General features: G+C 38.9%; 2 protein-coding genes across 10 annotated transcripts in view; one reads left to right on the forward strand and one right to left on the reverse strand.

Annotated features, from left to right (window-relative positions):
* Positions 1-24,714, forward strand: part of GNB1L (G protein subunit beta 1 like) — a 45,260-nt gene that overhangs the window by 18,192 nt on the left and 2,354 nt on the right. For 4 of the 9 annotated variants that reach the window (XM_075769184.1, XM_075769183.1, XM_075769185.1 and 1 more), the window contains exons 2-6: positions 8,367-8,494; positions 8,743-8,868; positions 10,868-11,030; positions 14,782-14,880; positions 19,766-19,981. In XM_075769184.1, the coding sequence (XP_075625299.1) occupies positions 8,379-8,494; positions 8,743-8,868; positions 10,868-11,030; positions 14,782-14,880; positions 19,766-19,981 (720 nt within the window). In that variant the 5' untranslated portion in view covers positions 8,367-8,378. Of the gene's footprint in view, positions 1-4,452; positions 4,558-6,394; positions 6,565-8,366; positions 8,495-8,742; positions 8,869-10,867; positions 11,031-14,781; positions 14,881-19,765; positions 19,982-24,714 lie in introns of all 9 variants that reach the window. The other 5 variants (XM_075769179.1, XM_075769181.1, XM_075769178.1 and 2 more) reach the window with 3 other exon arrangements.
* TBX1 (T-box transcription factor 1) overlaps positions 18,743-24,714 on the reverse strand; it is a 30,875-nt gene continuing 24,903 nt past the window's right edge. The window contains exon 9 of the transcript XR_012838082.1: positions 18,743-18,888. The gene's annotated coding sequence lies outside the window, so the exon portion shown is untranslated. The remainder of the gene's footprint in view (positions 18,889-24,714) is intronic.

A 24,714-nucleotide genomic window follows, 5' to 3' on the forward strand; every position in this document is an offset into this window, starting at 1 on the left:
AAAAAGTATAGAAGACAAAATGTCATCCGATTTGTGCTGTGTTTCATGTTCCTATGCCCTGTGGGAGGAAAAGAAAAGTAATAGAACAGACAAATAAATAAACGTGGTGTTGAAACTGGCATGACAGTTTCTGCTCTTGCGCAAGGGAACTGCAATCAATTTATTGTCTTCATTGGTCAAATGCCAGAATAACAGTATAATATTATACAAGAGTAGATTAATTAAAGTGTAATTAGAATGGAATAAATTAAATAATCATAAAAGTTTGTCATGGGAAAAATATGTGTTTAGAATTAATTAGTTTTCAAATAAAGTGATATTTTAATTGCTCAGAGTTACAGAATCCTTAATTGCAGACATATAATTCTGGCCCAAATAACTTCAGTTGCTGTAACAACTTGATATATTTCTTCTCTGTCAATTCTTTTTAATAGTTTATTACTAAACAAGATTATTGCAGGAAATGTCTGCTAAAATGTCTGGAAGATGTTTAATTAAGCCCATGCTATCTGAGGACATTATTAGCTCTTGGAACCAAAAGATTTGTAGCTGATGCTGCACTATGCAGCGCCCCTAATTAAGGAGGATGGGCAGACAGAGCCCTGTGGCTGACAGATTGCTATGCATGGTTGAACTAGAGGCTACTCAAAACAATCTTTTGATGGTCCTTGATTTATCAATTTTCTGCTAGATTACAATGACTTATCAAGTGTATAAACTCAAATTCATTTTAGGTCTGATGGTATGGTATAGAGAGACAGTTGTATAAATACTTCTTTTCACTTATATTGTGCATTTTCATATTCTTCAAATTTTCAAAGTGATTAGGCATTTGTTGTCTTTTGGGGTTTGTTGGTTTGGTTGGTTTTTGTTGTTGTTTGTTTGCATTAATTTTATGGATAGTGTGTTGCAGAGCTGAACTACTATGGGCTTTTATGCCTGCTTTCTTTCTCCAAAGGCAGCTGTCTGTAGTTATATCATTGCACTTTACCGAGCAATTAATGGTTTCAGAAAGTAAAACAGATGGGTGTCTTTTCCCTCATCTGCAAAATTAACCTGTTTATGAAACACTAGAATTTCATCTGTTTCAGCTGTATTTCATGCTGTATTTTAGACTCCCTTATTAAGAGCTAGTGCAGTAACATGTGAGGCAGGGGTTCTTGTGTTTTCAGACCCCATATTTTTGGCATAAAAGTATCCATGATATTTGGCTGTCTCCAAAATGTTTACTTCAGTAAGATTTGCAATGCCCAAAATGTTTAACTGTGTTAAAATAGGTCAACCAGCTGATAGCTGAAGGCGAGTATGTCAGAATGAAAGACTGAAAAAAAATTATCAGTCCGACACAGTGGGAGTATTAGAATGATTAATGTTTATGTTAATTTATGGCTTTTACATATTGATTAATAGCTTTTTGTTTCAGTGACCAAAATGTGTAAGTGGCAATGAGATCCATATGCTAACTCAGTGTCTTTCAAATAATTACAATCATTCTTAGTTTTGTTCCCATGCTGAATCTATGTTTTCATATAGAAAATAACTGTAGTACAGTGACTTTTTTAAAATTGCAGATGGAAGTATTTGAAAGTGAACCTCAAGACACAAGCCTGGGTTTCAGTATTCCTGAAGGTTACACACTGACATGTATATACATTTTTCTTGCAAACTTCATTACTTAAAATCGTAATACATTGTAGTTTAGCCTCATTCAGTTGGGGGATGCTTAGAGACAAAAAAGGTGCTAGCACTGTGAGGAGCCATTATCTGCGTGGAAATCATTAAAAATGTGCTGAATTGCATGATGGTTATTAGTCATTTTCTTTTCTGCTCCCATAAGATTTCTTGGCATATCACCATTTGCTGATAAGCAATTTTGTTTGCTATCTGTCCATTTACTATTACAATTAAAATGTGGAAACTTCCATCATTCGTTATCTAAATGTCAGGACAGAAGGTAATTTTGGGGAGCTCCTGAGAGAGGATGAACTCCTAACTTCCCTTAAAGTCAATGGGAAATGGAGGTTCTCAGCACTTCTCAAAACAAGACTTTTGAAGTGGTTTTTCTGAGCAGGCAGTCGTTAGTCATTAGAAATTATTTGGTGACTATTTAGAATGAAAACGCTGACAGCATTTAGTGTTCCCAACCTATAAAAGGAAGGACACTTGTCAGTTGTAATGTTGGCTGTGTGGCAACAGGTTTATGATATCAACTAATAAAGAATTGTATACATAGGTCATATTAATCATTACATTCTTTTTGACACTGATGTGTCTCTATCTAGCAAGTCGTGCAAGTGAGAGAATTCTATCTAGAAATCCAACTACAGTGTCTAGATACTGTATTTTCCAGTGCAAGCATAAGCACACCAATGAATGCTTCCAGTCCACCATTGTGATTTTTTTAATTATATTTTTAGGTTTTGAAGTCACATACAAAATACAATTATACATCACTGTGCTTGATCTCTACTTTGGTAGTCATAGGTAGGTAGTAATATGAAAAATAACCAATTTAAGAGAAAGCATTTGGTTATCCTTACTCTTGAAAATTAAGAGTGCTTTATTAGTACATTTTACTGGTTAAATCAGAAATTTCTACTAATTCTAATTTCTGCTTGAAATCAATTTAATTATTTAAAGATTTCTACTGATTTCTAATTTCCACTTGAAATAAATTATTTTTAAATTAGCTTTAAAGAAATCCTAGAAGTATAATACATTTTATATCTCAGTTTAGCACCAAAGATAGCAAAGGGAGCTTTAAACTGAAAGCTGTGGTGTTAGTTGACTCATGAGTGAATTTTCATATATTCTGGGGCGCTGACCTTTGCAACTATTTGTATAGCACTCCCACATTTCTTGATCTGTGCAGGCAGTTGCTATACAAGCTTCTACTGATTTTATTTTTACTAGTGCATGTTTCTGTCTTTGCACACAACAGACATACCATGTGTTTCAGGGGTTGGGGTACGAATGCAAAAGGCAGGCTGCCTGGCTTTTAGTTTTGGATTTTAACCTAAGTGGATGTTACATTCTTCCCTAAGTGTTTTGTATGTGTTAGCTTGTGTACAGTCAGTTACTTTTCACCTCAGGTGCAAAGGATTTCTTCAGATGGCTGTCTCGCAACATCCCATTCTATTGCTGACTTCCCTGTTTCAGTGTGTTCTGTCATTTTTTGATTTGTACATGCAAAATGAAAAGCTGGGCTTAAAAATTTGTCACAACATGTCTGAAGAATTATTTGATTACCAAACCGTATACCTGTTTTCAGACCTTTTATAGTCAATAACCTATAAAAAAATCACTTTTTTTGCAGTCAGATGAGGTGAACTTTAACTCATTCAACTTGTGCAGATTTGTCTGGCATCTCTTTTAATTATGTATAGAAATGCTACTCATTAAATGGGCTCTTGTAGCCCTAAACTCTTGTCCTCCACTTCCTAGAAGTGCCATATAACCAGGCAGCATTTTGCATCAACCAGGGATGTCTAAGATGTTTCCAAGTCCCACTGTGTTCTGGCATAATTCAGTGAGGTGAATCGGGTGCAGTTGGACCCTCCTGATCTATCTTTGCTACTCAAATAACTCACCAGCAAGGCAATAGTTGGCTGCAGAAGGAAGGGCCACGGTATTCATAGTCAGCCGTGTTATAAGAGTGTTTCTTGGGCACAGGATAGTTCATACTTTCACCACTATGAAACCCAGTTGTTCATAGTGGGTTACAGGCTGGAAACATGGAAATACTGTGTTTGGAAGGCTCATAGTGCAAGGACTGCCTGCTATATTTTAATGCTGGAGATTGTAAATGTAATGGAATAAACAAAATTGTTTGCATTGCATTATTAGTTTGAGGGAGTCTTTTATTTCCACTGACTTCCTCTGCAGTTACAGCTAGTGACCCACTTTGAAAACATACTCGTGCACTAGAGCTATGCTATACAACATGGCAGAGTGTCACAAAACTTTTGAGTGAATGCAGGTAGGCATAGAAGTGCAGGCTAAAAAAGGGCTTTTGTGTGAATGATAAAGAAACAGCCTGGAAAGGGGGAAGAACAATTTATTCACATCTTTCTCAACTCCTTCTTTGCTCTGATTTTTCCTTTGGGAGGGTGGCACCTGGTAGACTAGGAATTTTCAAAAAATAACAGGGATTTCATATATCTGTTTCTGAGCACACCTGGATGTGTTGAATATTTTGCAGTAGTAATTATGTCTGCACACCTGCTGGTTTCAGTCCCAAATCAGTTTGCCAGACATGCCAAGAGAGATTTATTTCTCCTATACCTGACAAAGCTCTTTTACCACTGAGTTTTTACTACTCTAAGAAGAGGATTTTTACTTGTCTTTGCTTGAGCCATTGGTATCTCAAACTGAACTGTGGAGTTTGTAGGGGGAGGAGGGTGTTTGGATGATATTTTAATAGCAATTTGTTTTTGCTTCAATGTGTGATAGAAATACAACTGACAGGAGTGGGAACAGGAGAGTTGCTGAATTCTGCTGGAATTTTTCCTGTGGGAATCTGTTAATGTTTTTAATTCTCTGAGAGATTTTTCTAAGGTAATCCTTTTGACATTTACATATTTTAAATGACTCTCATTAAATAAAAGCTTAACTTTTTAATATCAAATGCTGAAGTGATGATACTGGAATAGCACTGCATAGACATTCAAATGGTTTGAAGATTATTCTAATTGCAACCTAAACAAAGTAAAGTTTTGTGAGGGGTATTAATAGGGAATTGTTCTTTAAAATAACATGATTTTGAAGGAAATTCAATTGTTCTGGCATTTAGTAGCATTGTATGGTGCACATAGCCATTTGCTAGTTGAAACACTGATTTGAACAGCTAGGTTTTCTACTCCTTGCTCATGTAGCAAATATAATCTATGGAGGAGCCCAAGGGTTTGCGGTGCACCTTGTGAAAAATACTTTCAGTTGTCTGTATCATATCAGAGTAACTCAACCCCTGAAGGAGGATGCTGTTACCCGCACAGGGAAGGCTGGAAGAAGTAAAAAGAGGAACATCTTTTAAAAAGAGGTGTTTTAAAATGAGGTGTTGCATCTCTTACTGGTGATACCCTCTTGCAAACAAATAATGCCATAAGCAAAATGATTCATATTTTTAACGTCCTTTCATAGGAGGCAGGAGTCATAGCATGAGGATATCTCAGGGACAAACATATGGTCTAGCCCTAAGATGTTTTTAAATGAACTTTCTTCTGTAGGTTGCACTTTGCTTGTTCAAGCCCTTGAGCCAGATTTTGCTCTCAGACCAGCCTAAATACTAAGCAAATTCATTTAATTAAATTTGCTTCAGATATCCCCAGTTAACAAGAACAGATTGGTCTCCCTGGGGCTAGATGGAGTTAACAAGAAAATATATGTTGTGCTAATTAGAGAACTCATTTTCAGACACCTGGGGTGAAACTTTAAAAAGTCATAGAGATTTAGGATTGAAAAGACATTTGAAAATGAGTCTTAGGCTTCTAAATCGCTTAGGCACTTTTGAGAAATTCACTTAGGGGCTTTAACCATCACACAGTCATCGTATTTAGCATGTTTGTAGCCGTCTGCTTAGCAAAGCATGGTATAACCCTTATCTATCATCATCAGTATACCACAATGTATTTCATTATCCCTGTAAGTAAAGTAGAAATATTGAGCTACCTGATGAGTTAAAGGTAGGCTAAATGTTTGGATTTATTTTTTCTTTTGAGGACACTTATGTGTCAACAGGAACAGATGAATGCTTTCTTGGAGTTTTTAAGGCACTGGTGCACCAAATTCCCATCTGTTTGGGACCTCTTGGGACTTTCTGTTGATTTAGGTACCTAAGATCAAGATGTAATTAAAAGTTCTTAAGTGACTTGTCCAAGCTCATGGATGAAGAAGACAGCACAGATGCAATTTTATAGTTCATCACTTGCTGGGAGAAAAATGAGACGCTTAATACTGTCACATTGCCATTCATCTGCTGAGTCATGATAGGAAGTAATAAGGAGTCATCTCATAAGCCCAATAAAAAATGACATAGGTTTAATATTAAGCTAAATTTCCAGATTCACGTATCTGATTAGCAAAAAAGCAAGCAAAGAACCAGACTTCCAGGAGCAAAAAGTCACTTCATTACTTACAGCTTGAAAGTATGTTTTCAGTTGGTTTTTTTTTCCTGTAGCCAGTCTGAGAATTTTTCTGAAATACTGTCCTTGTAAAGACACGTATTAGTAGCGTCTGTTTCATGCCAGGTAAAACCCTTCCCACAGCCACGCACACACTTGCTGTCTGTCAGCAAAAACTTCTGTGTCAGTAATTAGAAAAATGCTATTAAAAACCTGCCTTGTAATCCCAGATAGCCTCTGGGTTGACTCAGTTCTATTTTGTCTTCCTTGCGCAGTGCAGTAACCCAGGATCATTCCACCATGAAGAGGGACCCTGCTCCTCTGACAAGCTGCCTAGCTGCTGTTTTATTTACATGATTCTACAAAGTGTCATTTTGAGACAACAGCATACAGCTGTAGTGTCCCAAAGAGGTGACTTTTGGTGACAAAATCCATAGTCTAACAGGTTTATAACACAGGTGAAGCATGTTACAGACGGGCACTTGGGAGCTGGATCTCACCATGGGGGCAAACCTGTACATCGTGTAATCATGTGAAAATTTACTCCAGCCTGTCATGAGTCTAGATCATCAGACAACATCATAAAACAGATGAGTCAGGGCACTAAAACATGGAGGTTATCCACTGAGCTCATTATTTTCATAACTAATTACACAGTGCTATTGAGGGAGAACTGCACATTATGCTGAAGAATCCTGTTTCATCACTAGTCCTAAAAGATAATTGTGTTTAATTAGGACCTATAGATACCATGGTGATTACCGATCTATAAACACTCAAGGTAGACCTGCCAATGAGGTGCAATAGCAAGTGCATCCATTAAACACAATTCAAAAGCTGATACTGAGGTGACATGACAATTAAGAGTTGAACTATTTTAATTTGGCATGTAACTTGCAGCTCTAGCACTCTGTTCTGATTCTCTGCAATTCCTCTGCTGTGAACCAGCAGGCAGAAAAACACCTGCTGATCTTCCCTTACTAAATTTGGAAAACTTTTTGTTTAATCCTGTGTAATATATGCATGAATGGTAAAGAGCGATGAGAGTTGACATCTATAGTGGCAAAAACTGTCCTTTTCTGTGTGAGGACAGGTCAGAAAGGAAGAAGCAGAAATAAAAGCATGACTAGTAATGTCACAGATAAAGCAGTAAAAACTTTCCATGGTTAAAATATTTCTTGCAATGCATGTTACAATACATTTTCCAATGAATGGCAAATTGTATTTACAGTCAAAGAAGTTGCTGGTTATCTTGTCCCAGCACAGGTCAGGAGGGTTATTTGCAGCAAGTGAGAACACAGGAAAGTCATCTTTGTCCTTGTCCTTCTTTGGTGCTTCTGCACAACTGCTGCAAAGGTGTTAATGTGAATGGAAATGCTTGGTGAAGGTGCCAGATCGTAAGAGTGTGCCTAATCAGATCACACAAACTATCCTTGTGACTTCATAATAAATTGTCCATCGCATTTCCCATGTTAGACAGGGCAACATGCTTCCCCACATACTTGTCCTGTTTGCTGACTTGGACCATGTTTGAACCAATGACACAGCTGAAAGCATCCATCTCTCTTTATTGATCCTTCAGGGAATACAAACCCCTTGGAATAAAATGTTTAACACAGTAGTCACTAAGTTAGTGTGAAATACTGCATTTTTTTTTTCAAGTAACCATGCTTGGAACCAAAAATTCAAACACTTGGGATTCTTGTGTAAAAATGATCATAACTCTAATCTCATCTGAAATTCTTTTTAGTTGCTATGTTCACTGCAATGCTTTTCTGTAAATGGTTGTGAGTGGAAAGCACAGAACTAGTATTTTTATGGGGAGGAAGGGGAAAGACTTGCCAAGGGGCTAAGTGGAATGATAAATTGCTTGCCCCCTGAAATTATGGTATCCAGTTTCTTGCATTTTGTAGCTCTTCCTTTTTGCAGCAGGGAGAACAACTGAACAATTTTGTATTTACAAGTGTGCAAGAGGTGTGTACACACAGCCAGCTCAGCACTTACCTTGCTTAAAAAGGAAAGCAGCAAAAAGCAGATTTGACAGCTGCTTGATCAGTCCATGTTAAGAGAAAATATACTTTGCACTGAACTGTATGGCAAATAGAAATAACATCCAATTATGACAATTCAAAGAGGAAAGTTACTAGGAAAAGCAAATATCCTGATCAGAATATATTTGAAGTTGTAATTTCACTTTAGGCTGCCTTACCCTCTATGATATCTGTGTCATCTTCTCACTCCCCCTAGTTCACTGCTGAGATGGCTCTGCCACCTCCAGATCCACAGTTTGTTCTCAGAGGTACCAGTGCTGCAGTCCACACACTGCATTTTTCCTGTGGAAACCAGGAACCTGATGTCCCCATTCTTTTCTCTGGGTAAGTAAACCAGGATTTCTGGCTTAGTTGAGCATCATATGGACATTTGTTTTTAAAACAAAGTGTATTATTTAGATAAATTGAATCTGGAGAAAACAACAAAATGCATGGTTGGTGAATGATGGGTGTGTTATCTTTGTACCTTCAGTTGGGGGGGGGGGGGCAGGGGGAGAAAAAGAAAAAGTATCAGACTGTCTTATCAGACTGTATGCAGTGGTCACACTAAAAACATCTGTTCTTACTGCCAGGTCCGAGAATGGGTTTATCCATGTGTGGAACCTGAAAACACACAGAGTGGACAAAACACTGGATGGCCATGGAGGAAGTTCTGTCTACTGTGTGGAGACAATGGGTGGTAAAAACAGGCTCCTCAGGTTAGCAAAGCAGACAAAAAACAGTGAAATTATTCATGTCTCTGTGATGTACATGACTGAAAAAGAGGGGAAAAAAAAAAGGAGGAAAAATAAAGGAGTCTCTTATTTCTGGAATCACTGAAAGTCTCCCCAACACATATGGAAATGTACAGAAGTACAAAAATACAGAAAAACTGTAGAACAAAAAGTGGAAAAAATTATACAATTAATTTATGATATGTGTGTGATGACATCACAACCACTTGGAGTCCATAATGTCTTTATTATTGCAGTGAGATCAGGTGAGGTCTTTGGGTAAAGGAAATACACTTGGATTTGAAGTTGACAAATGCTCCACAACTGGTTCTCAGGGAAGATCAAAATTGATGTAAAGAGTTTATAAATAGAGGGGAGAGGGAGAAAAGAGAAGGAAGGAAGAGACGAATCAGAGATGGGAGAATGGAAGACTGAAAATGAGCAAGAATGCTGCTTGGTTTGTTGCAAAATATCTTCTGTTCTTGTTTTGCAAGGGAAGGTCAGGAAGATTTGTGTACTTTGGATAAGACAGGTGATCTAGAGTAGATGCCAAAGTGTCTGTATGACTAGGAGGTGTTCTGACATGTTTATCTAGAGAAGACATCTCTTATAATATACAGTGGAACTCATTAGCATTTATATTTGTTACCTGCTTAAGTACAATTATCAACACTGTCCCCCATAAAATCATATTGAATGAGCATTGTTTGTATAATTATAGAGTTTTTCCATACCTCTATTTTTGCTGTGTATTTATAACAGTTCACATAGCAGTGTAATTTTAGGACAGCAGTTACCTGTATTTTTTGTTTCTTTGTTCTAAAGCTAAATCCACAACAATTTCTTACAGTACCACATGCTTTGTATGGCCGGTGCTATAAATGTTTTGACAGTGCTCACTCTGCTGAACAGCAGGTGGGTGTTTCTGTATTGATGTTGAAGAAGTCCCAACAGCCTGTAGATTTGCATCTACCTCTGTTCAGGTTTCATGCTTCCAGCAGGTGATACTGCTAAGTAAAATAAGAAATGGCTAAGGGGTTTTTGATGACTCCTTGTCCCAGGTGATAACATGAGGACACATATCCTGTGCTACTATAGTTTGTGGATTGGCAGCTTCTCCACATGATGCTTTGCTCCAGAGCCAGTGGGATCACGTAAATACATAGCAATCGATGCTGTGCCCTTTGTCTGGCCCCCTTGGTCTTACTGTCTGGGACCAACACACAGATGTTTCTGTGGGATGGAGAGGTGTGCAGAGGAGCCTCCGTGTGAGCTGCAGTAGTACATTGCCCATGCAGCCGCTGGTTCTCTGATTTCGGATGTTTTAACCAGTGTTTCATTAATTCCTGCTACTCACTGTGTTGCCAATCCCTCTCCTGTTGTGTCTCTACACACACACAGTTGCAACAGTCTTCCATGCCCTCCCTGTGGCTGTGGGAAGTTGGCCACTGAATAACTGTAGCTTTTTATTTACCCTCAAAGTGGTCTTTGTTGACTTGCTATTTGTCTTTTAGTGTCTATTTCATTGCTAGGGTGAAATACTGTTAAATGTGTTACTCTCTGGATACTTTTGTTTCATTTTAAATTAGATCTAAACAATGGTAAAATGTAAGTATTTTTATTACAAGAATGTGCAAATACTCATGAGACTTCATAAATATGTATGGGCATTTAAATAGGATAAGATGTGTTCGATCAAGTCTCCCTTCACAAGGAAACGTGGCTACCTGTGACTGCCGTGTATCTGACTGACTCTTAGGTCCTCCTCCCTCCCAGTAACTTTTGAACCTATTGGCCAGTTTTGCAGAAGGGTGGTGGTCTCGGTGGCACCGAGTGCCCACACATTTTGTGACAGACCCAATTACTACCCCCACAGAAGCTGTACTAAGCTGCATGTTAAAGACCCAACTTGGAGATACTAACCTGCAGGAAGCCAGGCTCCCTCAGACCTGCTGCTCACAGATAACTTGTTTTACTGTAACAGTCAGGGTCGTGACCAGAGGATCTGCTTGTGGGATTTAGCAGAGGGACGGACTTCAGTGACAAATTCTGTCTTCACGGAGAATGTGGGATTCTGCAGATGCGCTCTGTTAAAGGTGGCACAGGGACGCTGGCTAATGGCCATGGCAGCCAAAGCCCCGGAGGAGGTAGGAAGCATCTCTTTTTCTGGTGCTTGGGAGATGGCTTTTGGTTTTGAAATGAGAGAGTTCAGGAGGGGAACCATCATTGCTCTCAAATTCTCTGCTCAGGAGAGGGCAGCACAGGGAACCTTTGGGGGTTCTAATCACTAATTTTACCTGCCAGAAAGATGACTGAATTATATAACTCATGCTCTAATAACAAGGATCCTACCCCAAGATTTGTCTGACATTTAAGTATTTGCAGCTGCTGGTCTTTCATGTGCAGGAGTTTTGAAAACTCTTCTGGTGCTGCTGAATACTGTTAAAGGGGAACAAGAATCCTTCTGGGGAACTAATGGTCAGAAAGTCTGTCATCAGATGGAGGTACTCATCTTCCATCTGAGGCTGAAAGTCATGTTTGGTGAGAGAAGGGGAGGTGCAGGTGATTTGTAATGCGATATGTGGTCTTTCACCCCGGGGCTAATTCTTTAACTGGTACTTTGGCTGGAAGTAGTTGAATTACTATTAGCGGCCAGAGGTTTGCTCAGCGTGAGGTAATTGTAGGGTCCGTTTCAGTTCCTACAGGATAAGTGCACATCTAATACCCATTATCACAGCAATCATTGACTGACAGCTGTGTTGGCATTTTCTACTTCTGCTTTGTAGTAGTCATATTTTGGGGTTTTTTGAAGGACTATTTGAGGACATCACACAAAGTATTTCAAATACTTTACATCAAAAATACCCAAAATATGAAAAAAGAAAAAAGTGACTTAAATATGAAAAGAAATATTGTAGCTAATTGCAAATTGTTCATGAGCACAAAAGGTCACATGCTTTTCTGGACTATAGGATGCATATCTTGAAACTGAAAGTTGCATATTTTATATACAAAGTATTAAATGGGAATGGTGCCTGTATTGCAAGAAAATGTGAAGTTTTTATTACTCAGAAGTTAAGCACATATTTAAGTACTTTGTTGGCTCACAGCCAGAAAGTTCAGCCCTTCACAGAACTGAGTAAGCCTGTAGACACAACGACCGTACCAGTAAATACAACCATTCTAACTCCCATACATTGTTCTGATCAAACAAAGAGCTCGCCATTTTACAGCAGTGCTCGATAATATTTAAGTTAAACAATATTGACAAGTGCATTCTCGTGTCAGGCAAAGAGAACACACACCTTCTGGCAATGAAGAATTTAATAATCCTCTGATCCAAAGAGAAGACGTTTACACCAATGTCTCTTACAACTCATCTCTGTTTTATTTTCATTTGTTTGCTTGGGCCCTGCAAACTGATAATGATTTGCAGTCTCCTGGGGTAAGAGAGTTCCACTCAGTGTATGAACCTTTACTTTAGAACTGTGTCAGGTTTCAGTAAATTCACCTAAGCTCCCATAATATATAGTGCTTCCAAATAGGCAGCACTGTGTGAGACACAGTACATTTGCAGCTTATGATTAAAATTAAGACTTAATAAGTGTTTATGCTTGGCTGGTGCCCAAAAAAGAGTAATTTTGTCTTAAAGCAGGTTCAGTCCATAAATAATGAGATCTGAACAGGCATTTATTTGTTCATGATTGCATTTAAATCACCAATTATGAGTTACACGCACTTTTTCTTGCCAATTTGCCAGAAACATGTTAAAAGCTTTATTAATGTGAAAAAGAAAAAGGGTGTGTTTCCTTGTGGCCAGTTTTAGCCACCCAGGAACACTATTAACCTCAGGCAAAGGCAAATCATTCTCCTATTAAGCAAAACCAATATAAACACAGAACTTCAAGTTTTAGGTTACAGTTGTCAAAATATATGAAATAGTATTTATTTCCAAAGCTCAGTTGCCTCTAATGCAGACAGTCTCTGGAACTGTCAGTCTAGCACAGGCAGCTCATGCCTGCCTGCCTTCTGCAAAAAGCTTTTCTCATCTTTGTGTTTTTCTTTGTCCTTTGCAAGCCCGACTGTAGCCCTTGTACCAGTTTGTCCATTTTTAATCAAGGCAAAGAGAAGGAGGGCAGGTTTTTTTCTTTCAACCAGCAGAAGTGCATTTATTGCAGCACACTTCTCCTTCCTTATTATGTAAAAGTTGCAGTTTCAGTCTTGTCTAGGAGGCAATGCCCTTTGGAGAGCCAGTGATGAAACACACAAGATGAGAGCAGGTCATCTTCATATTTATAGTCCATTTCCTGCAATAGCTAACTTGATCATTATGCTGACAGCAAGAAAGTTGCCAAGAGAAAAGCATCTTTTCTTAAGAGTGTAGCTCCAAAGAACCAGAATTCCCAGATGATCAAACTTTGGTCTGTTCATAGGTTTGGTCTACATATTGGATGGTTCTTCGCTGTAGTCTCTATTCCTCAGATCTGGAGAACAGTTTCCTGCTCCAATGCTAAGTGACTTTAGAAAGTGTTCTGTCTATTGTGTGTAGTACATTGTTGACTTGCAGTCCTAGAGCGCAGCTGGCTTTTGGCAGGCTAGCTGACAACCTCTAGAAATAGGAAGATGTTCTGGCAAGCTTTGAACTAAAGGTATGGGATTGGAAAGCCATCGCAGCTGCTGTGGCCTTGATTGATGGCTCCCAGAGGAGCCGTATTTGTATAATACCTCATCTCAGATGCTTAAGAAAATTCGCATGACTGGGTCTGTCCAACAGCACTGCTGAAACGACTGGTGATGCTGGATTTATCAAATGTTTCAAGTCCTTCAATTTTATGAGATAATGCAGACCATTGTTTATTTCATTAAAATAAAAGATCACCTTAGTGAATAAGTATGCATTTGAGAAGCAGCGATGTTCCTGGCAGCAAGCTTTTGATACCTAAGAGCTTCTATTTCTCCATAGTTCCAGGCTTGAGAATCAGCCCAGAATGAGGCACTTCCATGTCAATCAAGAGACTCAAAACCTTCCAGTGCCAAATCACAAAGGCAGACTCCCCTGATCTTGCCTGCCATCATCCTGAGGTGGAAATGAGCTACTCCCTTGGCAGAGGAAAAACATGTTCCATGCTAAAGAAAAAAAAAAAAAAAAGGGAAAATAATAATCAGATCTGTAATTCATTCCCATCAGTGCAAGCAACTGTGGAAGCTGCTATGTAGACAGAGAGCAGGTGTTTAACACAATATTGTCCGACCCTGCTTTGAACAGGGTCAGACAATATTGTGTAAAAATACCTGTGTGCATTCACTGCTCCAGCCTGCATTATCAGATAATTCCGGGTTTGTTCGTGCAGCCAGCCAGTAAGTAAAAAATCCAACTTTATCTATCTATCTATCTATCTATCTATCTGTCTATCTATCTATCTATCTATCTCCTATATTTCCACACAAGGTCCATGTTAGCATGACAGAACAGAGGAGACAATGCAAGTGTCCACAAGTGAATATAACAAAAAAGTTAGCAACAGAGATGGAAAAAGGGGAAAGGGAGAGGAAGCAGGGAAGTGCTTTCAGATTAAGCAGTCTCCAGTATTATCTAGTGTGCGCGCAGTATCATCTACTGCATGGAAAGACAACTATAATACAGGTTAAATAGAAGAGTGGAAGAAGAGGATGTGTTCATTCTAGCAGTTTTGTCTGGTCTTTCTTAAAACAATGCATTTATTTAGATAGCTGTAGATTCCCCTACAGCTCCAACTTAACATGTATTCCTCAGTTTCCTCCAGACAGTTTTTACTGGAAGAGCTTATACTAGCCTTAATCACCTTAAAAGACTTCTGGTTTTAACAGCAGAATTTTGACCTGGAGCCTGACCAAATGCTCTTGTTTTCCTGATGTCAGGTTCAGGTTTTGGAGCTGCCATCCAAGACGTCAGTCTGTACCTTGAAGCCAGAGGTGGGTGCCAAGCTGGGCATGCCTATGTGTCTGAAGCTATGGCAGGTAAGGCAAGAGCGCCTGCTAATTGTGAAATGTTTTCCCTGTGATTCATTTTATATGAAACACATGAATCTTTCTTCACTTGGATTTTGATTTATTATCAAACCAATCAAGTAATTATACTATTAAAGGGGGGAAAGATTTGTGAACATCCTTAATGTAACTTTCAGAGCTTTCCAAGCTTTAATGGAAGATTTGCAAATGCTCAGGGAAAGCTTTGTATCCTTAGGATAGATACGGTTTTTGCATCAATCAAGAGGAAAATGAGTGACTTACCAAAGCCAGTTGTTTGATATGGTTTCTCGCTGCATTAAGAATGATGAGAAATGATTGGTTTACTTAAAAACAGTGATTTTAATGGCAGGTTATGTTCACTTCAATGCCCTCAGGAGAAGGAAGCACTCTACGAACATTTCTATTCCAGACATACAATAGGAATAAAATATTTATGGTTGTATTGACTTTGGACAAAAAGGTAAATAAAAGCCGTTAATGAAAAAAAAAAAAACAACCCACATTTGCAAAGTATTCAGTAAATAATGTTTATGGGGTGCCACCAGTGAAAAACAAGTAATACAAAAAGGTGGCAGTAGAGGGAGGATGAAGTTTAGGTGATTGGCTCTAAAACTCCAAAGAACTGGAGACAAAGCTGATTCCCAGTTTAATCCCCTGACCACATGGTCTGCAGTACCGTCTGAACTGATTTCAATATGTTATTCTGCAGGTTCATCTGAACATTTGTATTGGTTTCAGTTGAAAAAATTATCACAGTTGTGAATCTGAGGCTTTAGTGTCTTCACTCAGGGTCCTGAACTGACTGAAGTCTAGAGGAAATCAGGTGCCAACTTCAGACAAAAGTAGGAGAAGCCACAGTTCAAGTCCCATGGTGTAATTAAAAACTGAGGGGAAAAAAAAAAATAGAAGGAAAATTAAATAGACTGATTAGGCTTTTATTAAGCAGAAAGTTTCTCCTAAAAATGCAATCAGTGTTCAGTGTTCAATGAAATGAACTTTCTGTCTCCTGGACATATTTTAATAAGATGAAGATAACTGAAGAAATGTTCAGTGTTGAAAATTTTGTTGCCTGTATAAAAAGTCCTCTGTCTTACCATATTTTCTACATGCATTAGTATTGCTATTCCTCTAGGAAGCAGAGCAGGTGCAGAGTCTTAATTTTATGTAGTTTTTAATTTTGTTGCCAGTGGGGATAAAGCAGAGGACTGGGAACTGGGAGAGGTAAATTATTCCATGCAAATTCTGGCTTTGGAAGTCACCACAACTTCCTAGACTGCAACAGGCAAGGATAGATAATCCCTTACAGTCTCACAGCTGTATTTGCTCTTTTACAAATGTGTGCAACTTGGTTTAAAAGCATGGGGGAGGAGGATATTCTTAAGGACAAATAATCATATGTGGCGTACTGAAGTGATGCTCTGCATTCTGGTTTGTGGTTTTGCTGCAAGTGGCTCACTGAGTAACCCTGTATCCATAAAAGCAGAAGAACATGGGCTAACCCCGCTGCACCCCTTCCTGAATAGAGGCCGTTCAGGATTTCTTTGTACATTACCACATTGGGCAATATAGACATACCCAGGAGATTAGCACTCCCCAACCCATTGCTTATGGGCAACATGTTGCCTAAGAGACTATTTGATGTTGCTTATGGCACAGTAAATTAACAAGTTGAAACAGAAGCTGACATGGAGAGAGCCACACAATGGTCTGAAGGAAGCATGCTCAGCGTTGTCCAACAAGAGTTTGGGGGCTGCAGCCATGTATCATCATTTTGTTCTGCATGTCAATAAAAACCGATCCTCCTATCAGGGAAACAACGCACCTTACCAGCAGCAGCATGAGTTAGAAACTCTGCTATAGAGCAGAAGGAAGTTGAGGCTTAGGTTAGGCTTGTAGATTAAGCCTTACTGGCTTCTCCTAAGCAGTTAAAATGCAGGCAGCTGTTTATTTTGTTGGTTTGAAACTTCCTCCCCCCACATTTTACTAAGTCTGTCCTTAAATGTATTAGTTCATTCAGTGGGTTTTTCCCTTGTGAAGGTTCATTTTCTTAAATACATTGTCCCTTCAGCTTCACACCTTCCTGCTATTACTAATTGGGTGGGGTAGGATTTGCAGGAGTAAGGATAGTCTTCCCTTAAATTTTTTGCACTCATTGGAGAAGGCATCATGTTGCGTAATGGTGCAAACAAAATAATTCAACAGGAATAATACATGTAGAAACTGGAAACGCAGAGTTATTACTTTATATAAACTATAGCAATTATTCCTGTTGAGTTGACAACAGATCACCTTTTCTTCCTTTCTTGACAATTATCCAAATGCAACAACAAAATGTTCTGCTTAGGAAGAACAATGATTTATAATTTATTTTTTCCACTGAAACCAAAACATGACTGGTGAAGACTTTTTGCCAGAAGTGTACGTTATTGGGAACTGCAATAAATAGGCTGTTGTGAACCACTGCTTGGTGAGTCCAGCCATCAGACTGAGAGCTCCCCCGGTCTTTCAATAGCTTTTATTGTTTAAGTTCAAGTATATGTACTCATTGAAATATTATACTTAATGTGGTTAGGGAAAGTTAGGAAGAAGTGTGCGAGACCTTCATTTCATAGAGAACAATACTTTGTTCTTAAAATAGACCAGTCTTAGATCTCACCTGCAAATTACTGATTTTCCAATCTAAGCTAAGATACCCACAGGACAAAAAAAAAAAAAAAATTGCTTGGCATTTCCCCTAATGCTGAGGACTCACCTGTCTCTCTTACCTTCATGAGGGTTATGAACATCCATGAAAATATCTGTCCATCCCATTTTGAGTAAGGCAGAGGAGCTGACCCTGACCATGTCTGCAGAGCAAGGCAGACCTGTCAGACGTGAGTTAGTGGTGGACTTGGTTGGCAGTGTAGGTTTACAGTTGGACTCTGTGATCTTAAAGGTCTTTTCCAACCTAAATGATTCTATGATTTTATGATCCAAATCTTGTTTATTGGCTAATGAAAGCTATACCTTTTGTAGAGCCCCGGGGCTCTGGAGGAGTCATGTGCTCATAGAAGAGCAGTACAGATAATTGGGGGGAGGTTGTTTATGCCCAAACTGGGGGCTTTTTTTAAAGTTAATTGAAGCACCTATGAAATACTTTGTTTTTCTTTGATGGTTTTACCCATTATTAAATATAAATAACATCTGGAATGTTTGTTTCATCTGGATTTTTTTTTTTAACTTTTCCCTTGGTATTATAAACCAGGTACTCTTCATCCAAAAAACATGATGAGTTACTATGAATGCACAGATATTTGACATACATTCATTTGCTGTTTTGATAGCAAATCAAAAATGTGACAGAAAAATCATGCACAGTTCTGGGCATTATAAGACATCTTCTTTGTGGGCCTTTCTAGCCAGAGCATGCTCCCTACCTTTTCAAAAGAAAAAGGTTCTTAAAGCAAGGAATGAGGCTCCTGCAGGATCCCAGGTGTGGGCAGACCTGTTCAGAAAGATGATGTAGGGGATTTCCCCTTGGTTTCCTTCTTTTAAGGGGCAATTTTCTTCCCCGCTCAGTGAGATCCGTTCCTCATTTAAACACTTCTCTAGGCCAAATAAATCTCAGAAAGAACATGAGGCTTTTACTCGGCAGTCTTATTACCTAGACCACCCATCTCTTGTTAGTTTAACTCCCCTTAGAACAAATAATAACCAGTGGGAGAATAGTCCGGATCATTAATAGTGGCAGTGAGCCTTTGGCCACTGCAGGTTTGTATCATGACATTGACAGCCAGCGAGTTTGAAGAACCTCATTCAATAATGTGATGCCAGTAAAAATTAATTATTTATAAATGCCCTTTACCTTTATTTTGAACTGAATACCAAGCAAACGAATCCTGTAGGATCAGACAGTGCTGGGAAAGAGATGAATAAGCTGTTGGATGCATTTCTTAGGGTAAGAGGTCCCTGCGTGAGGTGGTCATAATCTCAGTGTCCATTTTGGTGTTTCTGCTCCTATTAAAGAACTAACTGACTTTGATGCTTGTTTTTTAGTTGCTTTTCATTAGGGATTTGCATCTTCACTCACATAACCAGTTACTGCTCATGGGGTCATTAGTCTTTTGGCTGGAGCAATGATGAATATTTTCCTTAAGTGTGACATGTAATCCAGTAATGTTCCCTTCTTTGAGTTATTTCAGAGGCTTAAATAAATTAGGTGTCTGCCCAGGGTGCCATGCCCTCTGGCCTGTGACATCATTAATCAAAATAGCTTTCAATTGGTTATAGTGGGACTCAGGCGCCCGTTAACCCCTTGGTGACTCACCCAGAGATTCCTGAGGAGAGGTTCAGTGTTTACCTTTAAGAACTGTGGTGCACTCGGGTAAACGATCTCTGTGTGTAACCCTACACTTGGCAGTGTGAACCTGGAATCTTTAAGCATTGCACTTCTTTCAATGTCCATACCGGGTTGTATAGCTTGATAGTAACCCAGCTGCTCTAAGTCATTTTTTTAAGGAACACAAGCAAAGTTCAGGCTATGAAGTGAAAATTTCAGGCAGGCTTTTTTTCAGGTGTTGTAGAGGGCAATAGTTTGATTTTCAGAGAGAAATTTTCTGTATGTATGTACGTTAGATACATATTATATAGATAAAATGTAGAATTTTATATGTAGATACAAAAACCATAAGTGCCTGTAGCAGTTACCTAGTAACACTTTTTGTAAGTGGGTAGACTATCAAGATTATACATTCAGACTTCTAAACTTTTCACTTCTACAGCACTCAGCATTTTAATTTATTTTCTTGATGCTTGGACTGAAACCTACCTGGGGATAATAATTTTCCTAACAGATTATTTAGTTTTCGAACAATTTTACTTTTCTCTTGATCAGCACAACTGTGATTCACAACCTTTGCTTCTGGCTGGCTATGAAGATGGATCAGTGGTCCTTTGGAATTTGTTGATGGGAAAAGCGTTGAGCCAACTTGTTTGCCACCAGGAGCCAGTGATGAGCCTTGACTTTGACTCGGAGAAGGCGAAGGGGATCTCAGGCTCATCTGAAAAGGTGCTTAGCATCTGGAGCCTCAATGAGCAACAGAACCTCCAGGTCAGGATCATTGGCCCTCTAGTGTCATTTATCCCACTTTGCACTAACAGTTTGATAGACTAAAAAAATATTTAGTCATGAAGAGGAGTTGTTGCAGATCTCTGGCTAATTAATCACAGACTGGTTAGAATGTCTGTGCTATGTGACTAGACTTAGCAAAAGATGGTGAGTATTTAAAAAAAAAAAAGAAAAAGAAAAAAAAAAACCTCTCTCACATGTTTCTGGTTTTACCAAAGTTGCAACAGGCACACAAGCCTAGCATTACTCAAGCCATTGCCTCTGTATCTTCATTTATCACGTTAGTAGTATCCAGCTCTTGGAATGTCCTAAATGTTATAAATGAGTTATAAAAATGAGAAACAAAGGATTGATTTTCCAAAGGTTCTGCTTGAATGGATAGAGGTTTCTTTCGACTGTGGGAAAGACAGAAATATTCCATTAAATACTTCACAAACAAGAAAGAGTAGGAGTAGCCCAGCTAGCACCAAGAGGCTATGAGATTTAGGCAACCAACGTCTTTGGCACCTTTAGAGCCCTAGCCGGAGACAAGAAAAATAAGTTGATTTGATATAGCAGTTTGTGCCTGAGCTATACATACCTGGAATGGCTGGTTTAGAAGGAGGTCTCATAATCACCAGTTCAGGCTATGCTGGTGAATGGCAATAAATATTGCTTAATCTCGACAACTTTAGCAAGTGTTCCAATAGCACCAAGGGGTTAAGTAGGTTTTAACTAGGTGTGGAAATGAAGTGCATAAATAAGGCTCATGAAAATTAAAATGGCCCATGCATAGCCTCTCCACTGCTGAGTGCTGTAACCTTTTTTAAAGTGGCAGCTGTCCCTTGAACACACAATGAAAAGGATCTGAACGAGCCCCTGTGTACCCCCCATATCATCCTTGAGAACAGAGCTGCTGGATACACCAGTTCATGCAAGCACAATAATCGCTCTTCCAGCTTGCAGCGTTTGTGGAGATTTTTAGGTAGTGTGGCAAGTTAATGTTGTTTTCTGAATGGTGTTACAGGAAGACAAGCAAGTGCTTGGACATCTGACGGTGACTCATCAGCTGGGGGACACTGTGAAGGAATAGATTCTGTTAGGCCTCACCACAGAACTGGCACTTATGGAGTGGTAGGGCACTGAGACCCCAGTGCATGTAGTGTAAATGCATCCAACTGAGATGACGTTTGGAGGACACAGTGCTCACTGAGGAGAACATCTGAACTTTAATAAGCAATAAGACATGAAGTAAAAGAGGCACGCCAGACTCTGAATAAGTAGCAAAGGCATTCTAAGCAAATGTGATGAAGAAGAGTTTTAACAAATCTGGTATACAATTGTCATGGTTTGGGGGTTTTTTTTTTTGGTCATGTTTGCCCTCCCCTGTCCCAGCCTTTCTATCACTATTGGCACACATCTGCACCTGGTGTCCTTCGCTCAGGGAAGCAGAGGGAAGCTGAGTAGATAAGTGCCAGTAAGAAACTTGGTATTGACACTAGTTTTCTAAGGCCAAGGTGTCAGAAATCTGACATCATGACAGGCTTCTTAAAGCTTCACATACTCTGGTGTTGTAAAGGAAGCTGTTCCCTCATTAATTATAGCATAGCTTTTTCCTAAATTGAAAGAAAATATTGTTCTCCGCAGCACATTTCAGTTATGAGTTAACCTTAATGCAGGGGTACAGGTATGACTCATGGGAAAATAAACAGTTGTTCACCTGAAATATTCCAGGTATTGTTTTTCACGTTTTTTAACATGTGAATGTATTCACATTCCCAGGAGATATAAGATTAGTTACATCTTCAGCACATCACACTAAGAGATAGTAGCTTTTCTCAGAAGAACTTTAAATGCCAAGTATTATAAACTATAAGTAATGTTTCTGTCCTTCATGCATAGTGTGAATGCCCTAATAAAATGCATCTTTCATATGAGCAGTAGAGATTGTCAAGGACATAAAGGTTTTTTTCCACTATTGCATTAATAATATAAACCAGATGGGGATTTTTTTTTTCCTGACATTCCAGGTACCTGAGGTAATGGTAGACGTTGGAAAGCCACTCAGTGGCACATTATTTTTATTCTAAAAGGTTTTAATAAGTAAACGTGGTGCATAGCTATCTGCCGTTGGAGAAATAATGACGCAATGATGGTACTTCAGCTCTGTTTTAAGTGGCAATGTTCCAGTGTGTCAATGAATGGATGATGAAGGCAACTTCATAGTTTATTGCTATGGGGAAAGTTCAATGTATTGTCTTCTACAAGAAAGTTGCTGAAATCATCACTGTAAGCAAATGACTGGATTGGTTACGAGCCTTCTGATTTGGATGAGATAGTGTAATTATGTGATGATGTTTGTGGTAGAATGTAGGAGGTAAACAGCTTCTGCAGGTGAATAAACAAAGAAGAACTAAGAAATGTGATAATCACAAAAGCTTCTTTATATATGACAAGAAAAAAAAAATCTAGACGCTGTAACATAAGTAAGCGCACAAGTTTTGTTCATTGGGTTGCTGAGGCTTTTCCCTCAACTGCTGAAGCTAAGACTGCCGCTATCTTGGCTATTTTTCTAAGAAGAATAGGGCTTAAAGACATAATTTGGGTGTAGGAGAGGGAGATTAAAAAAAGAAAAAAGAAAAATCATAGATAGCATGTGTTAAGGAGGGAGGGAGAGGTGCATATCTGGTGGCCTCAGCATGTCAAAATTTCTTAATGCATCTGCTAGTAGATGCAAGTGTCCTTGGTCATGACTGGCTGAAAGCAGCTCACCTGTTTTTACCTCTTTGTCTTCTTAATTACAAGTTGATTTTCTGGTTAGGAAATGATGTTGGTATGCATTTGACTACAGTAGTTGCCAGTAAGTAACTGGATGGCACAAATCCTGGCACTAGGATTTCACCTTACTGCACATACCTTGAGCAAGTTGTTCTACTTTGTTTTGTTTTTCTCTCTCACTTCTTGTATTTGCAGATCATGCACAAATGCCCACTGTTCCCTCATGTTCCATAGCCAAAAGGCATCCCCATTATAGGCTTCATTTTCAAGTTGTAGCTTGCTGATGTCATGCAATTTCTCCCAGTCGCCCTGAGTTTGCTGTATGGATCTTGCCCACATAATTGACAGTAATGATGGGAAGCACCACGCCCAGGATTGGTTATAGCCATTAGCTAATAATCTCAGTTACAGAGTAAGGCCCATCTTACATTTGCCAGGCTGGTGATGTAATAAATCTTTCCTTTGCCAGTGTGCACATGCCAACAAAAATCCCACTGAAGCCATGCTACAGTAGTTTAACTGGGGAGTTTGGAAGAAGATACATACTAGCAAAAAGCACAGGTTTTACAGTAGCAGCCCCACAAAAAAAGGCCCACGTACAGCCTCTCACTGTTCATCAGGCTTGTGCAGAACTTGCTGTCCTCTGCTCTGAATTGGCTGTAGACACATTTGTCAGGTCCTGTTTAAAATAGGACTGTATGAAGCATGCAAGAAGCACATCAAGTTTCATTTAGCCTTTTTTCTCATCAAATTTCACATCTCTTGCTGTTTGAGTAAGTAGCTGGGCAGTTGTTCTATAGTTGGAAAATAATTGCATACAGCTTTGTGCCTGTAAGATTCCAAGACGTGTTCAACTGCATCTGAAACCAGCTTTGAGCAGCATTTCTGAAGTTTAAGTTTTCTACATCCACTATTATAGTTAAAATTATTTGCAATTAATATATTCTTTATAATCTGGTACTAACTATGCATCATGGAATGTCCTTTGAGAAGGAGAGCTACTCAGATGTAATATGCGTATCAATCCTTTCCCACCTCAGCAAAACAACAAACACCATGCAGTGTATTAAAACACGCACTGAATTGTATTAAGCTTTGGTACAAGACAGCTACAATATTCAGTCTTAAGTAAATGGTGGCATTAACGCATCATTTCCAATTGTGCTAATAAATAACAGCACTTTAAGGTCAGCACACACCCAAAAGATGTTTTCCACATTGTGACAAAAGCTAGGCTATTTCAATAGACACGCACACGCGCATGTGCGCACACACATTCTGCTGCATATACTGCATCTGTTTCAGAGGTAGACTGCTGACTAATACAAGTTACCTGAGGTAAGAACAGCAAAAGCATATTATATTGAGCTTTTCCTCTGTGCTTCAGAGGAAGCTCATGTCAGTGAAGTGAAAACTTTTCTTTCCAAGGGCTAAGTCCTGTGCATCCCCAGTGCCTCCCGAAGGAAGCTAAATGCCTTCAATTTAATTGTGCCCCTCAGAAACTTTTGCCCCAGTAGTCTCCAAACAGTAAGTAAAGGCTTCCAAGATTGAAATCAGTAACTTGGTTGTAATCCTGTTCTTGGAATTTGGTGTAAATAAAAGTCTCTTGGGAAGGAGTACTAGAAATACAGATTTCCTGACACTGTAACCTAATTCCTGGAAGCATTCCTTTCTCAAGACTGGTAAATGCTACCACAGCTTATTTGGGTTTTTTGCGAGGGGCCACAGTAGTAGAAATAAGTAGCAGGTAGTTTAAACATCAGCACAGAATGTCAGCATGGGAATATTGCAGAAGCAGGGAAAATATATGGCCATAGCTCTGAATGTTGCAGCTCATACAAGAATAGCTGGGAGAAAAGAGCAAAGCTGTGTAATCTGGGTCTCAAAACCTTGACTCAGAGCTTCACTTGTGGCAAAATATAAAGAGCTTTAAATCCAATATAAACTAAAAACATACA

This window comes from Balearica regulorum, chromosome 17 (assembly GCF_011004875.1).
Source record: "Balearica regulorum gibbericeps isolate bBalReg1 chromosome 17, bBalReg1.pri, whole genome shotgun sequence".
In the NCBI taxonomy this organism is placed as follows: domain Eukaryota; kingdom Metazoa; phylum Chordata; class Aves; order Gruiformes; family Gruidae; genus Balearica; species Balearica regulorum.